The 18,205-nt window shown below is 34.2% G+C and overlaps 2 protein-coding genes across 2 annotated transcripts; one reads left to right on the forward strand and one right to left on the reverse strand.

Annotated features, from left to right (window-relative positions):
- Positions 1–9,824: 9,824 nt before the first annotated feature.
- LOC125191143 (gibberellin receptor GID1B-like) lies at positions 9,825–11,800 on the forward strand. The gene is made up of 2 exons (XM_048088625.1): positions 9,825–10,082; positions 10,441–11,800. The coding sequence occupies exons 1-2, from the start codon at positions 10,044–10,046 to the stop codon at positions 11,428–11,430; spliced, it is 1,029 nt and encodes a 342-aa protein (XP_047944582.1). The 5' UTR covers positions 9,825–10,043; the 3' UTR covers positions 11,431–11,800.
- A 4,004-nt stretch (positions 11,801–15,804) lies between these two features.
- Positions 15,805–18,205, reverse strand: LOC125186441 (LRR receptor-like serine/threonine-protein kinase ERL1). Its single transcript, XM_048082807.1, has one exon. The coding sequence runs from the start codon at positions 17,912–17,914 to the stop codon at positions 16,718–16,720; it is 1,197 nt and encodes a 398-aa protein (XP_047938764.1). The 5' UTR covers positions 17,915–18,205; the 3' UTR covers positions 15,805–16,717.

Here is an 18,205-nt window from a genome sequence, read left to right on the forward strand (position 1 = left end):
AAATGGGTAATATTGTCAAAATGTCATTGCTTTTTTAGCCCTGATAAATGAAGACATTATTCAATACAGTTCAGTGTATCAATATACAACACAAAACATATAAGACCTCTTAATTTAATATCGATACCTGTTAAACTTTTAACATGTTTTAGCAATAATATCATCGTATTTTTACATAATTGAGCATATTAGTTTACAACGCAAAACATATGACATCATTATCATTTAAAACTTTAACATATATTTTTTTTGTGGTTAGTAATAACTTTATCATATTTTACACTAATGACATAATTTTTCGAAATCAAAACATATGAATAAGCACTATTGAATATCAATATCAGTTAAAGATAGTACTAATATGTCATCTTATGAAAAATATACGAACAACCTAGCTACATGCCTACATCATTTATGATTTACCTTACAATTTAATAATCTAGATTGATTCTGAGTTCTTAGATTAAGTTTTGACATTAGGGGATCATCATCCTGTATATGTCTACATACTAAGTACTTAACTGTATGATACTAATATGCTTGCATTTGGGGTCTAAATTTAAAACTGAAAGTACAAAATTGAGAATCAAATGCTTCGAAATAAAACGTAACTTTGTTATTGTGGTTCGTTTACATTAGTATTTCCATGAATATGTAAAAGGTTCACTTTCATGATTTTTGCCAATATTTTATCATTACTCAATAACAATAAAAAAATTTCCGGTACATATAAAATACCTTAATTCTTGTTCTCGTCTTGGCCGATTTCTTAGTATACACATTGCACAAAGTCAAATTGTTAGTATTTGTTTTACTAAGGTCATCTCCAACTATTTACGCTAAACTCAAACCTATTTTTGAGTATATGTCACACCAAAAAGTAGTTTTACTCCAACCATTTACATCATCTTTAAGTTTACATCATTTTTAAGTATTTCTTTAACAAAATTTTGGACTAGACACCATATTTGGTGTTATTCCATTGAAAAACCCAAAAATGGGTTTGAGTTTGGTATATGGTTGAAGAAATTATCTACACAAAAAATGAGTTTTGGTGTACGGTTGAAGATGTCTAAGGGTTAATTCTTTTTCATATGATATCAACTTTTCGTGTGTTGTGTAAGTTAATTTTCATAGTCAGACATCAATTAGTTTTCTGTTTTGTGTAAATTATTCTTGACAGTATAATTTTTGATATACTAGTAACCAATTAACGAATTTGTCAGTTGGCATAGATATCAATTTTTAAGTTTTAACTTACTCAAGAAGTGTCGTAGGTCAAACTTTGAAATTTGCAACGATTTCAATTTCAGTGATTTAGATTGCTTTGTATTTTGGTACACTGCATTTAGTGGATTCATTGGATCATTTCACATACTCGAAATAAATATAGTTATTAATAATAATGGATCATCAGATTGATTTTCACATGAAATAATGTTTTTTTTTATATATATTTTTTTAATTACTGTATAGTATTATAATTTGGTCCATGGTAAGAAAACAATAATGTATTTTTTTTTATCTGAAGTTCCGTTTGTATGAGTGTATTTAAAGTCTATCTACGTGATTGTATTCATAAATACAGTACACAATATTGGAATAATTTTTGGTCAAGTAGGAGTAGATCATATAATAATAATAATGTGTGTGGCGTTGAGGTGTTTGAGAATGTAGAATACATGTAGAGCAGCATAAATGAATTAGGAGTAATTTAGAGAAAGAAAAGAAAGATGGTAGAAGAGGATTAATGAGTAAAAGACAAAAGGGAAATAGTGAGTTTGATCTAAAAATGAACATATGCTTAAATAAGAGAGGCTTTATTGGCAGTAGGTGAAATTGACCACAAATTGCAGAACAAGCCAAAACGCTGTTCCCAGTTGTTGACCTAACACACTAGAGGCCAAATTCTTTGTGAGCCCGGGCCGGGCCCCCACCTCTCATTTATTAACTCTCTAACAAATTTCAATTATCCATCACACTAATTCATTTTGTATTTAATTACTTTAAAATTTGATTTTTCAAATATTAAAAAGTATTTTTGACTCCTATTTAGTTCAACAGTGTTTACGACAAATAACATAATGACAAGTGTGGTGGAGGTAAAAGAGAAGGAGTGGGGAGAGGTGGAGCTATCACATTCACGGCTAAATGTTTGGTGTGTGAGTGTGTGTGGCACATGCTTATCCACCTCCATATACGACAACCAATCACTACAAATTTCCGACCACTGTCCCTCCACTTTCTTAATTACAATTACACTAATTACATTTCTCTCTTTTCTTTTTCTTTCTTGCTACCTTCACACACATTTCATATACTACTATTACTACTATAATCAAGCTTGTCTCATTTTCTAAATATTCTATCTCGCCTTATCTTTATAAATATACTAGTACTTTGCAATTCAAATGTCTCGCACTAAAATAGCCAAATTAATCATTTCAAATGTGTCTTGTCGCTGACTAAATAACCTAAAATTATAATAACACGAAATCAAACGGAAGTGAACTTACCTGTCTTAAAAAGTCGCCAATCTTTATTGGACACTTGTCTAGAATAATTAAAAGTGCCCAAATTAATGTTGCTGTTAGGTGTGTTAAGTGAGTTGGCTCAACCATTGAATTTGAATGCATTTTGGGCACATATATTATTATTTTTTTATTTTTTATTTAATTTTGTAAATACAATATGATGATATCACTATGTTTGGGATAGAAAGGTGGAAAACATAGCTGCGTGGAGTCGTGGACTTGGAAGGCATTATCCCAAAAGACAGCACGTCTAAAGGAATAGAATCTTAGGATTACTATATTCAACTATGCCCTTTTTTATTACAACATCTATATCTCATTTCTTATTTTATTTTTCTTCTTCTTTTTCAAACAAACAGATGCCCACTAAGACTTGACTTTACACAACGCATCTTTTTAATATTTACTTTATTGGTATTAATTACTAACGCTTTTATTTAGTGTCTATTTTCTCTGTATCTATATGGGGTTGTAATCAATCAACATTAATATAGTAGTACTACTATTGTTCAAAGTTCAAATCTTAAGTTTGAGAAAATTCAGAATTCAGACCATGTTAAGAGTTAGGAATAAAGTTGCGTCCGTGATCGATAAAATAAAGTATGATTTCAAACCATAAATGCGAAAAATAATGTGACTCAATATTTAAAGTGGAAAAACTCTCACGGATCATAATGGAAAAAAACTAAATCATTATTAAATAAATAAAAGGATCGAAAGGATATCTAAAAAATCACAAAAACGTTCAGGAGCTTAAATTAAATTTGTAAGGACCATATATAAATATAATTGAATATCGTATGATTTTTAAAAAAAATCTTTTATTGCATATAGAGGATGATTGTCACGAATTGAAAGAATTCAAAGTTTGTCTAGTGTTTTTTTTACAAATTATGCAATAAATCAACTAGCTTGATATAAATAGGGTGAAACATGAAATTAAGAAAGAAAAAGCGACTGATCTAATAGTACAAAAACGTGTCAAACAGCCAAGGTTTATTTCGATTAGCTAGCTTGGAATTTGAACATTTATAGGAGTATATTTTATTTGAGAGCTATATTATGCTAATAAAATATCAAATCCGAATATAACGCTTATTCAAATCAACCTTAATTGACATGCTCCCATAAAATTACACAATCACGAGCATAGCGATATCAATCTATAAAATCCATAAAAAAAAAATGTCATTTCTTTCTTTAAAGACTTATAGAATACTGTATAACACAAAATTCATAATTTGATTTTTGATAATAAAAAAAAAAACAGACTATATAGAAGCTAGCTAGAAAGCAGGCTAGTTGATGCAGAAAATGGATTCATCCGAATCCACTATGGGTAATAGAGATATGTATTGTAATGAAAGTGATTTTTACTTTTTGCTCATGTTGTAACGAACAAATGGAAAAATCTTTTGCTTCTGCAAGAGAAAATAGAGCAATCAATCATCCAGATTTCTTACCTATTATGTTTCATTTTCCCCTACCAAACGAATCACAAATATAAATGCATGCTCCAAGTCATTCGGAGATTGCTCTACACATGATTTCATGTAATTATAGACAGAGATTTTATATATTTAGGTAGTTAATTACTAGTACTATAAGATCCGTTTACTAAAATCAGACAACCCTTTTATGGCCTAAAATCCCATATTAATTTATAACACAATGCCTCAAAAATAAATATCGGTCTCTTTCATTTTAAGAGACTATTTCTTATTTTTAATTAGCTTTTGGGGAACATCTATAAATAGTGTATGGGAACAATTTGCATGGGACAAAATTTTGTAGCTATGTTGGAATTATATTAATGGAATACTCCATATTTCCATTTTCTCGCGTGATCTTCACATACCAGATTTTTGTTGGTTTCCAAGCAGTGGTCTACTTTAGAACCCATCCATCATTGTATCAGAATAAACGATTCTTTATAATTTGCACTCACACCCTCTAAATTTGCAACTTCTTAATAAAACCACAAGACACCTTGCATCATTGTGATATAAAAAATGATTTGAAATAAAAACCATACAAATATAATCTGAACTCTTCCAGCATTGTTAAGGTTTTAGTCGTATTTTTGTTACTGTTGTCTAGTTGATACTCTCTCCATCTGCCGTTAGGAGCTTCATTTCTTTGCGGCACGAGTTTTAAGAAATTTTAAGAAAAGTTAGTGGGATAAGAGTCTCACTTGTATATATTATTATTTTAAATGAAACGTGAGTGTAATGAGTTAATGGAATGTGAGAGCCTATTACTATTTATTGTAAAAGTGAACTGGGAGTCTTATTGGCGGATAGAGGGAGTAAATTAGAAAGAAAGGTAGAAGGGGGCTGGAGCGGAAAATTGGTTAATAGATGGGTGTAAGTGCAATTAGAGCACTCTCAATGCTCTCCCTAAAAACTCCCTTATTTCTCCCTAACTCCTGCCACATCAGCGCCACATCAGCACTAAAATTTATCCCCAGTTTTTAGCCAACTTTTAGCCAACTGCTCCAATGGTTTCTCCCTTATTTCTCCCTAACTCAACATTTCATTTTTACATCATTACTAATTTAATTATTTTATTTTTGTATATAATAAAGCTAGCTAATTTATAAGACAAGACAAATAATAGTAATAAAGTTCGTTGTATTAAACACGAGTAAAAAATTACAACGACGAAAATTAAAAAAAAAATAGGGGGGAAATTATTTTAAATTAATTATTAAATTTTAAATTTATAGGGAGGGAAATTAAAAAAAAAAAACTATTTTTATCGCCGGATTATCGCCCACAGTGGTCGGTGATAATCCGGCGAATTTTCCGGATTCGGCGTTAATTCGGTAGAATTAACGCCGGATTATCGCCGATTCCTCTTCATTGCCGGCGAATTTTCGGCGATAATCGGCGATAAAACGCCGAGTGCATTGGAAGTGCTCTTAAGCACTTAATTTAGGGTATCAAGGATTGAGGCGATGTAAGCCAAAAATCTTGGACTTCCCTGCAAACAAAAAAAAAGGAAGCCACGTTTCGAACTATGAGGGGCTCTGGCCTACAAAGACGCGGTCCCACTACTTAACTCTAAAAATACGAAAGCGGGCCCCGCCGTCCCTCGGGACCCACGTGCGTCCAGCACGTGTCAGTCGAAATTTTATTTTTTCAATTTCATTTTTAACAATCCAATCCCAGACCCAGAGCACGACAAAATTCAAAGCACCTCTCAGGAATAAAAAAGTAAAAGAAAAAACAAACAAATAAATAGGAGCTGGGGGGTGTGAATGGGGGCGGCGAGAGAGGAGCGAAAATAAAGGCCGTGGGCCCCACGTCCGGGGTTCTGACAAAAAACATGCCGTCACGCGTTTGGCGCTACGCGACAAAAGACGTGTGGTTTCCGGCGATAGGGAAGGGCAAAATGGTAAGTACAGACGAGGACCTCCGCCCTGCTGCCACGTGCCAAAATTATACGTATTTTTGAGTGTGAATGGCTACTTCCAAAACATCTTTTTCTTTTACCTTTTGGAATTATTCGGGAAATTCCTCGTGGTTACCATGTGACAATTTGGAGCGTTTGGATTGAAAATTAGGCCATCTTTAGTTTTACTTTCCTAAATAATACTCCACTTTTTAAGGGTTATCAGCATGTAAAAAAAAAAATAATGCTCATATCAATTTTTTTTAAATTTTATTTTTTGTCATGGTTTAAGTGAATCAACTCCGACACCTTAAATTGCCTACACCATAGGAGTCCAAGAGCCTTATAATACATGTTAGAGAAGTCTACAATATTAATTGGTTTTCCACTTGTAGATTGAAAATAAATACGACGATCCAATATCAATACTTTTGACCACTACATAAGTTATAGGACATAAATTCATTGAAAACCACATACTATGTGTGTAAATTCAATTGATTTAATTGAGAGGGAAAACGATAGACCACGTCTTACAAATATATAGGCTAGGCCGACTAAATGGTAGATATTTTATTTATCACGCGATTGCGAATTAAAATGTTATGTGGTAGTGTCACGATATTAGGAGCTGTAGAGTTATTATTTTTATTTAGATATAGTTGCAAATTCATAAGGATTGGATATTTCGTTATCAGTGTCTCTAATTAATTTGTCATTCTACTAGTTTATTTTTACGTTATGAGTTTAGGGCTTAGGGGCATAGCGGCTCATTCTCAAAAAGAATTAATACTACATCAGTAACGAAGATGAAAATAATATTTCAACCATTCATAAAATCAGTTTTTTTTTGTCATTTTGGTAAATTCATTGAAATTAATGATTTAACATTTGTTGGAAAAAGGAAAGATATTAGCTTGGTGTCCAAGAAATTTTTTAGCTTGGAGTCCAAGAATAGATTGATTACATACTAGAATTAAATTTTTGTTCCATGCAACAAGTCTTACCATGTGTGAATACTTTGTAATACCCTATATATGGTGACATATCATTAAATAAAATCATCAAGCTATTATCGTGAATTACATTCTTCCTTAACCTAATGGTAAGAAAAACCTAATGATGTCTATACCATTCAAGATGGTGTCAGAGCGGGTTGACGACGGTGGACCAAACTTAACTAATTCAATAATATATCTAAATTGAATCAGAAATAAATGATTGTCCTAACAATATACTACATCTAAGCTTAAAATTTAAGCTAGTTGTCCAATTGATAGAAATGTCCAATTGCTCTAAGGTTCACCTTGAAGTTCTAAGAGAGATGGTGTTGATAATTGATACTTAAATGTAAAAATATAACTATTCCACATCATCTAAAGAGAGAACTAAAATTAGAGTACTATATAAATCTCATGGATCTCTCCTCTCATCAAATTTAGGATATATTCCATGAATTTCTACCAATATTAACAAAAAAGAAAAGACTCTTTTGTCACTCACAATATTTGAATCAAATTTATTAAAAATCATCTAGCACTTTTAAGCGGTTAAGCCTATCATTTATTGATGGATATAGCATTATTTCTTATATGTGTAGAGCATTCTCCAAATATTAGGTATATTTAGCATTATTGCACCATTTTTTGTGTCCCCATTTTGTCTTTTACTAAGATTTTTAGAAAATTGCATATCAATGTAAAATAAAATGTTAGTAGTGCATAATTTCCGCAACATATAAAATCGTGTACATGAAGTGTTGCTGCAAGAGTATTTTGGGAACAATGACTACCATTTTCATAATATTAATTTTAATTTTTATCCGAATGTATATACATAATATTATATATACACTATAAAATTGAATAATTTCCTTTTACAATTTAACTTTGGTAGAATAGGGTATTTTGGATTTATGTACTTTCCTTTTACAATTTGCCTTTGGCTAGAATAGGGTATTTTCTCTTGTTAGTACTTTCTATCATCTTTTTCAACTGTATTATTAGGAGGAATGTAATTTTCTTTTTAGATTTCTTAGTACTTTTTAATTTTCTATATTTAGAATCTACGAAAAGACAATGCCTATTATGTGGCGTTAAGACATCAACATTCGACATCGACTATGTAGAAACGAACTTTGCAAATTTGACAAATAGATAGGTACACAAGGAAATATGGAGTAATTCAATTATTAATGAATTACTAATTAGAAAATTCTATATTCATAAATCACGGAGTAATCGACAATGGGGGAAATGTATTTTTATTGAACTTCACGAACAATATTACATTCTTTTGACTAGTCATAGCAATCTATTACATGGTGGAAAACAATTTGTCTTCGAAATTGATACTCTATTCTATTGAGTTGTCTTTTCTATTGAAATGGCTAAGAAAACTAGAAGAAGTTGAGAAAATATACAAAAATGAAACAAAAATGGGTGCAAGTAGTAACACACTAAAAACAAAAGTGATAAATGTAGTTGTCGTAATAAGTGCAAAAATACTATGGACTTGCCAAAAGTTAGTTTGGCGTTAGCCCTTTTTAAAATTACTTTTTAATAACTTTTTGCTTGCGGCAAAGATAGTTTCTTTAACAATATTTTACATTATATTTTTACTATAATTTGCCACTGTTATTTCATAGAAAGTGAGGTCCAGGTACTATTATTGCTATTTTTTCTGCCTAAAACCATTTAACTTCTGTACTTCCTAATATTTTTTTTTATATTATCGTTTGGTGTACTTTTTTTTGCTAAATTATATAGTCGTCTTAGATATTGTGCAGAAGTTAGATTCATGATATTAATTTTAATCTTTACATTTTGACTTATAGCAAAATTATGTTATGTTTTCTAAATATAAAGATGAACTTTTAACATAAACAAAAGTTTATAAAAAGGACTTAGTTTTTATTCACAAAAGTAAGGGCCGCAATTCTAACAAAAGCACTGACGAAATTAAGAAACATAAGACAAATAATGTTTTACTAGTAGTAATTTACAATACATAATCACTCAAAGAATATAGGCTCTTTAGAGTTTTCACACTGATTACGAATTACAACTAGAAAAATCAGCTTAGGAGTTTAATACTCCGTTTGTCCGAGAAATAATATCCACTTTTATCATTTCGGTCTGTCTGCAAAATATTATCCACTTACACTAACTCATTACACTCATATTTTATTATAAAACTAATTTATAAATATGGAATCCATATTTTACTAACTTTTACCACTTACTTTTCTTCACATTTTGTAAAACATATGCAAAGTCAAATGTGAAAAATATTTTGCAGATGGAGGGATTAATAATAATAGTAATAGCCGTTGAAAAAATTATAAAATTTGGTTAAATTCTTCAAAGAAACTATGAGTTTAAATTTATTTTTCAATTTTAAATCATACTGTATAATTTTTTGGGTTAATGTGGAGTATTTGATATTACAATTAAAAAATTATATGTGACCAGACTGATTAAATAATCTGTCTATTAATAAATAAAATAACATCATTTGGTGGACAAGTAGTATAGTACTGTAGTATAAATAATAAGAGCAGATTTTTTCATAATTTGATAATTAAAAATAAATTTAAATTTCTTAATTTTAGCTGTTTTTAAAAATTACTGTATGAAAATTTATATCCGACTTGAGTTTATTTGCAAAGAGTTTAGCTTAATAATAATAAAGACAATAATGAAACGATAGCATATTTAAAAAAAAGGGCCCCACCTACACAGTTTATTTCGGCCGCCCCAATTTGTCGTCTCTCTCGGCTCCTCCTTTCGCTCCGTCGTTGTTTTGCCTTTGACCCTCTCTCTGCTCTATTATGGTAATTTCGCACGCTACCTTCAATTTTCCTCTCTTCTTTATCCACCATATGTATTTCTTTAATTGGTAAATGCTATTGCTTGTTTATATAACTCTCTCTCCTTGTTGTTATGTTTTCTCTTCTGGATCTTTTCTAGTTCTCTTTGGGTGGCCGAGCTGCTCAATCCCTCTTTCTGGCTTCAACTTCGGCGAAACTGCATACACTCGGGCGAAGAAATAGCAGCGAGCTCGTCAAAAATTCATAAAGATATTCGATCATCAGCGAGTGTAATTCCTCTGATGGCGGGCAGTAATGAAGTAAATGCTAATGAATCAAAGGTAATTTCACTTTCTGCGATTAATCACGAGGGTTTGCGGTGAAGAAATGATTTTTTGAGTCGTAAAGACTCGATTTTTACATTTGATTTTGAGGGTTTTGGCTGTGCTCATTTGTACCGATTTAGCAGCCCCCATAAGTCGAATTTACGCCCGCGTGTTGGGTTTTTTCGGGTGGTGGTTTCTTTTTATGTACATCCAATTTAATCTCCTCTGTTTCGAGTTTCTGTTTTAGCCCTTTTCCCCTTTTCCCAAATTGATGATGATGATTGATGATTGATGATTGGGATTAGCTTAGCTCTGCGTCTGTTTGAATTTATGTTTGTGAATCAATCAATCTCACAGTTAATTCCCGCTGCAGCGAGTGGTTCCCCTCAATACATGGATCTTGATTTCCAATTTCAAGCTCGCCTACAACATGCTCCGCCGATCGGACGGCACTTTCAATCGCGACCTTAACGAATTTCTCGACCGGAAAGTCCCCGCCAACGCCCTCCCCGTCGACGGCGTCTACTCCTTCGACGTCGTCGATCGCGCCACCAGCCTCGTCAACCGCGTCTACCTCGCCGCCGCCGACACCGACGCCCCCTGGGGGATCGCCGAGCTCGAGAAGCCCCTCAGCACCACCGCGATCGTCCCGGTCATCGTCTTCTTCCACGGCGGCAGCTTCGTCCACTCGTCCGCCAACAGCGCCATCTACGACACCTTCTGCCGCCGCCTCGTGCGGACCTGCGCCGCCGCCGTGGTCTCCGTCAACTACCGCCGATCCCCCGAGCACCGCTACCCGTGCGCGTACGACGACGGCTGGGCGGCCCTCAAGTGGGTCCACTCGCGCTCCTGGCTCCGGAGCGGACCCGACGCGAGGGTCCACGTGTACCTAGCCGGGGACAGCTCGGGCGGGAACATCGCCCACCACGTGGCCGTCCGCGCGGCCGAGGAGGGCGTCGACGTGCTCGGGAACATCCTCCTCCACCCGCTCTTCGGGGGCCAGGCGCGGACGGAGTCGGAGATGCGGTTGGACGGGAAGTACTTTGTTCGGATTCAGGATCGGGATTGGTATTGGCGGGCGTATTTGCCCGAGGGGGAGGATCGGGATCACCCGGCGTGCAATGTGTTCGGGAGGCGCAGCCGGAGCATCGAGGGGCTGAGCTTCCCGAAGAGCCTCGTCGTTGTGGCCGGGCTCGATCTCGTCCAAGACTGGCAATTAGGGTATGTTAAGGGATTGGAGGAGTCAGGGCATGAGGTGAAATTGCTGTATCTTGAGAAGGCCACCATTGGATTCTACTTCTTGCCAAACAATGACCATTTCCATTGCTTGATGGAGGAGATGAAGGCCTTTCTCCACTCCTAAGCCTAACAACTATTGTTAATACTCCTACATTGGTGTCTAGTTTACATCATTCCCCCCTTTTTTGGTGGATAACCATCATAAGTCATGAGATCGTCACTCTATTCAACCAGTCGATATCCATGGGGGAGAAGCTAATTGGGCAACATGGATCAGGCAAATCCATGGTGTTATAATCTTGTGTACTATAGAAATCTATACTAGTATTGTTTGCCTTTATGTAACTAGTAAGCCTACTATGGTTTCCACTTGTATGTCAGTAAATATGGAGTAATTTAGAAGGGCATCTTATATTTTTGATCTACTTCTGACTATGTAATATGTAGGCCTTAGTATATATGATGAATCTATAAAAATTGGAGTTGTATGATCATAGTATAAAATTTGCTGAAATGGGAAAATGGGGATGGGACCAAGCTTGCCATAAAAGTAGAGTATCATATGTTTCATTCGTATGTTGTGTAACTGTGTCTGTTTCTTACAAAATCTCCCAACTCTCAGAACTGTGAAGGTATATATAAACTGTTTTTCACAGAGATAGAAAGAGAATTTGTTGAAGATTTATGTGAATTCAATTAATGGATTAATAGCCTCAGCGCACTACCTTAAAACCAACAAATGAAGACGTATATATATAGTAGGAGACTAGGAGTAGTATATTATTTATGGTTTGTTTGTTTGTATGTGTGTATGTATAAATGGGTGCCTGCTATAAAATTCGCAACAGCGTAATAAAGAAGTGGTGGACCAAGGAACCCCCACAACTAAAAGCAACGAACCCCGTCCACCAAAGAGGAGAACATATCGCCATCTTGATTCATGCCAAAAACAAAAATATGATAAATTTATATGAAATGGAAAATTAAATAAAGTTTGATTGGACATTAGTCCAAATAATGGGATCTCACAATCATCAGCCCCTGATTTCATTAATTCTTGATGCTTTCTTTCTAGATGATTTTGCCCCTTTTCCTTGCTAACAAATCACTATCCTATTTTTCATTGTTATCTTTTTGCCTTGCCCAAACTAACATATCACCGAATCATAGATTCATAGTAGTAGTAAATTCTTTAATTTCAATTGATTTTTAGTAGGTGCTAAATGCTTTATGGATATGCTTACTGTGCCAATCCACAATTTTCAAATTAATTTGGTAAGCATAATTGAAAAAAATTAGGACATTTTATTCTTTAAAAAATTGTACTATAATTTTAGACCAAATCTCGAGACGTAAGTATTCACATATTTGTGATCCAATTATACTACGATCATCTATTAATCATATTCGATTAAAATATCATTTGACGTGGAATCCATATAAAATTATAAGGGCTTTGGGGATTGGGGTGCAATATGAATCTAGTGAAATGAAAAAATAGAAAAGAAAAGAAAAGAGAAAGCGCACACAGTTGTATGTTTCTTGATAACAAAAAACTAATAAGTAAAATGTTCTAAATTTCAACTCATAATTAGGACCACATTGATATTGAAATCCCCATAAAATCCTTTAAAATTACGGTTGTTGGGATTGCTTTAATCGTGAGTGTTACTAAATGGCAAGAGAAACAGGTAAGCTTAGACAATGACTACAAATGATAAAAACACTCCTGTTTCACGTTTCACTTTTTCTAGGATTTATGTTCTTGGAACGCCCACGACACTATTCATCCCACTGTAATTAAGCTGTTTCGTTTAGACATGTACATTAAGATATTACTTTAATGAATTAAATAGAGAACAAATAAAGTATTATAAAAAAATATATAATAGATAAATGAAGAGAATGGAATAAATAATTAAATGCAAGAAAGAATACAGTAGAAATTAAATACTGTACTAATTTTCCTCAAAAAATATAAAGAATTCAACTATAATGGGAGGACAAAAAAATCAAATACACCTTATTAACTAGAGTGGGACATCGTGTACAACATGTCTTTAATTTTTTCGTCTTTTATCATTATTTATGGGTCTCATTTTTAACACTTTAAATTCTTTTTTATTTCATATACTAAAAGTTCTACTCCATTTTGTTTCATATAATTAATAATTGTGTAGATCTTAAATTAATGCGAACAATTGAAAAATATAGTATTTTTAAATTACTTAATATTTTCTCCATTTGAAACCAATACAAATTAAAAAAAATATCAATTACATTAATTAAAAGGGAATGAAAATAAATAAAAAAATTAATAGCAAGAACCAAAAAACAATAAAAATAAACGTAAAAAAAGCGAAAAAAATATATTTGAGGCCTTTTGAACTTGGGTGGAGGAAGAAATACATATTTTAGGTAGGGCAAAATGTATGTTGTTGTGGACAATGATAAAGCGAGAAAAATAATATTGTTGCTCTTATTTAACTTCATTTTTATCTTCTTTCGATGACTTTTGTGGTTGGAGAAACGTTGGTTCATTAATTAAAGAAGATCAAGCATCGACACTATAAAACAATTACTACTACATAAAATTGATTCTTTTACCTCTAAAGAAAATCGAAATATTTTATTTGATTAGTTATTGTATTTTATTTAAATTTAAATTTATAAGATCCGAAAATTTATATTCGATTCCCATTTTCATTTTATATTTCTAAATTAATTTCATTCCCAACTAGTTCATTCATTTGTACTAATATTTGGTGGTGCAGTTCTATGAGTGCTTGTTAGCCCAAATATTATGCTACAACTATTCAGTCCTGGGTCGACAGTATATATTTTCGACAGCCCAATATTTATTTCAACGTAGCCCACTATTATCCGGTGGGCTAAATGAAACTGGATGACCCGACAAAAATAAGTGTACTAATTATCAATGGGCTAAGAGAATTTAGAACTGTACCCATGCTTGGATTTTTTTGACTATATATATAAAGAGTCTGGCCCAGTCCAACCCACTTTAAGTAAAGTGTCCACATATCTTGAGAATATTTATCATGTTTATTTGACATGTTGCTGTAGTAATTATGATAACAGCTGCATCAATTAATTTTTGAATTTGTGCTCAGATATGCACCTCCACCTTCATTGTTTGTGTTGGTTAAGGCAGGTCACTGGTTCTCTACCCAACGCTCAAATGATTCAACAAGTTCCATAAAAATTCGGTACATAAACCCAAATATCATGAGCAAATGGCATTCATCATCATCTCGATTCTCAATATACTATAATCACTGTTTTCCCAGATTTACAAAATGTTTGGTTACTATGAGTTTAGATTTCTTAAATTCATCATGGTTCCAGTGAGTACTATACTCACTCCGTCTCACTTTAGGAATCCCAATTGAATTAATCGTGCATTTTTAAGAAATGTAAAGAAAAAAAATAATGAAATGTGAATCTTATTTTTATATATTAGTTCTATCATAAAATGTGAGACCTATCACCATTAATAAAATATTTTAACAGGGACTCATAAAGTGGGATGAAGGGAGTATATTTACTATTTCTTTGCTTTATTTACTTGCAAGTTACAACTATTTCCGATGCAAATCTTAGAGTTTTTTTAAAATTGATCAAATCAATTAAGAATATTTGAGTAATTATATTTGTTGATTTCCATTTTATCCCATTGCGATCAAGTCAAGAAAATGAATACACCTCTTGTCCAACTGGGGCCGCATATACTTCGTTTGTTTAAAAGATCGTTTTATTTCCATATTTAATCATAGTCTTTCTTGTTTTACATAACTATCCCAATTTTACTGTTTGATCAATAGTAGTACAGTAGTATTTTTTTGGAGTGTTCCATATTTACAAATTATATTTTTTTATCTAATCTTGAAAACATTATAAAAACAACATTTTAACGACATGAAGGCATAGACAACTAAATTACTTTTATACTCCAAAAGCTAAAGAGAAGTTATGCAAAAGCTAAAGATGAATTACCGAGTTATAAATTGGTTAGATAATGCAAAAGCTAAAGACGAGTTAATGAGTTATGCTAATCGTGTTACTGACGGGTACGCGCATCGGTTCAACTACTTGTAGGACTTTAATTGTACATTAATTAATTATTCAAGAGTTTAAACTATGTTTTTATCAAGCCTTTAACTCTCTCATATAATCCCCTTTCAATTAAATAGAGTGAAACTGTAATTACACGCATAAGAGTGTTTAACTTTTTCTTAGATTGTTATGCGTGTTTAACTTTTTCTTAGATTGTTATTCTTTCTTAATTTAGGTGTTCGAGTTGAAAATATTGGGGAATCATTATTAATCAATTTTGTTGGTAAATAGTTGATGAGGCATATGTCCCTTTATAACTAGAAACTGCAAAAATGAAGAATCGTGGATAAAATGGAGATTTTGATTGGCTAATAATTGGAGTGACTGATTGTTGCAATAACGAGACGGGGTCATACATGAATGATTAAATGACTAATTTCACCTAACTATTCCATAGATGGATGGCAAATAGTTATGTTGGTTTAGTTTCAGCCCCCTACCCTGCAGAATTATATTCATCAATATCTACCCCACTCTAGCAACGGTTGAAGATAGCAAAACTTATGTCAGATAATTTTATTGGATGACAATCATATGATACAAAATATTCAAATAATGATGTATCATGAGTATAAACAAAACTGCATATCAATTTATTCTTTTAGAATTATAGTACTAGTAAGTATTCAATATAGTAGTGTATCAGTGTATGTTAAATTCAATAGCAACACATACTTGCAAAAAACAATCCCTTTATCTTTCACTTGTTTGAGATGCAAGAAAAGAAACTTCGAGAAACAATGACAGACCTAAATCTTAGTAATATCTTTTTGACCGTCTAGATCGTGATTAACAAATGATTTAGTGAAGACAAGGAGATACCTGTAAACTTTTTGTCAGCAAATTCTATGAATTATTATTTTAATGTAAAGCAAAAGAGATAAGTATATTCCTCACAAAGAAGGCTTTGGATATTTGTTACTTTATCCCCAACACCACATCATCTTCATATCAACCACTTCTGCTAAAATCATTCCAATAAAGACAAATACTAAATGCACACGAATATAATAATATACGAGTATAATATAATAACAGAAATAAGAAAATTACAAATTTAAGGTGCAAATGCAACTTTAAGTAGTAGTATGTGATTAAAACGCAATAAGAAAATGAAATAATGGTAAACATAATTAAAAAAAAGTGAGTGCCAACAAGATTGTGACCGTCATTATCCACAGTTGAAATGTGAGTAATAGCATATAGCATACCCAAAATAATAAATTTCTTTTTTCCCCCAAAAAATTCAGTTACGCAAAAAAGATGAAATCCCCATCTTACCCTTTCCATTGAACGCACTGCGTGGTTGGCCTTGTTTTCTGCCTCCCTGCCTTGAACGGGCAGGGCGTCTCCACGGGCAGCACCATGCAGTTGTACTGTAGGCATAGAGAGGTGCTCACCGGTATCTCCACCGTCGGATCAATCTCGATCCCGGTCAGATAATTATGCTGCAAGTAAAGAATTTCTATGCTGGCAGATAATAACCGCTCCACGAAGCTGCCCGGCACCTCCCCCGTGAACCTGTTGTTATTCAGATACAGATTTGAAACCGTAGCGAACAGCGGCGAAATTCCGCCCGAGAGGCGGTTGAAGCTGAGATCGACGGTAGGGATTGTCACTTCATTTAATGGTTGGACTGGACCGGAGAATTCGTTTCTCTGAAGCTGGAGATTGCTGATCGGGAAACTGAACACGATTCCCGGAATGCTGCCGGTGAACCGATTCGAGCTCAGGTCCACGTAGTTCAAACGGTTCAATCGAGATAGAATTCCGTCGACCGGGCCGCTGATCCGGTTCCACGATAATGAGAGGTATTGGAGAGATGGCGGCAGACCATCCGGCGAGAGAGAGCCGGATAGATCGTTGTGTTTTAGGTCGAGTCGAGTTAGGGCTCGAGATGCGAACGGAGGAACCGAACCGGAGAGGCGGTTGTGGCAGAGGATAACGTTGGATAGCGACGGCAAAGTTCCAACGACGAAGGGGATACTGCCGGTGAGCTGATTGAAGCTGAGATCGAGCGTCTGTAGCGTGCGGAGCTCGCCTAAGCCTGCTGGAATCTCTCCGGAGAGGAAATTCCGGCTGATTGCTAGAAAACGTAGGTTTTTAAGCTGAGACAGAGTGTGAGGCAATGCCCCGAAAATTCGACCCGGAACGATGGTGAACTCGGCTAAGGAGGAGAGCTTGGCGATGGCCGGGTCAATCCGACCCGTGAGGCCGGGAGAACCGGCCCGGGGATCGCCGAGATTGAGGGCGATCACTCTATCTGCGTCGCAGTAGACCCCGGCGAAGTTGCAGGGGTCCGACGTGAAATCCCAAGAGGCGAAGTAGTTGGAGCCGGGCAAATCATCCATGCTCTTTCGAATGGATTGTAAGGTGAGGAAATCGATGGGATCGAGCATCGCATAGGCCGTGATCATATGAGATACCATTAATACGGCGCCGTATGCATAGGCCTCGGTGAAGAAACGCTTCATTTTTTGGGTTGGGGGTTTTGAAAATGCTGCTAATATGCGTCGCCGCAGCACAATGCTGGAGATGGAGGGTTATAAGTTACTACTACAATTGTTCCGTGAATCTTAAATGGAGACAGCATCAAAAGTTGCAGATAAGTGTAAATAGAGGCACGGTGGTTGTGGTTGAGGAAAAAGAAAAAGTGGCTTCACATGAAAGAAAGTCGAGAGAGAGAGAGAAATTATGAAGATTTCAAGTTGGAATTTGAGATTTTTGATTGTTTTTGTTGGGTATATGAAGCTTATGGGAGAAGG

This window comes from Salvia hispanica, chromosome 5, assembly GCF_023119035.1.
Source record: "Salvia hispanica cultivar TCC Black 2014 chromosome 5, UniMelb_Shisp_WGS_1.0, whole genome shotgun sequence".
In the NCBI taxonomy this organism is placed as follows: domain Eukaryota; kingdom Viridiplantae; phylum Streptophyta; class Magnoliopsida; order Lamiales; family Lamiaceae; genus Salvia; species Salvia hispanica.

What these genes read in the sequence shown, in the direction of transcription:
- LOC125191143 (XM_048088625.1), top strand. Translation starts at nt 10,044, where the DNA reads ATGGCGGGCAGTAATGAAGTAAATGCTAATGAATCAAAG. An exon ending in TAAATGCTAATGAATCAAAG is followed by an intron (nt 10,083 to 10,440) that starts GTAATTTCACTT and finishes TTCCCGCTGCAG; the next exon opens with CGAGTGGTTCCCCTCAATAC.
- LOC125186441 (XM_048082807.1), bottom strand. Translation starts at nt 17,914, where the DNA reads ATGAAGCGTTTCTTCACCGAGGCCTATGCATACGGCGCCGTATTAATG.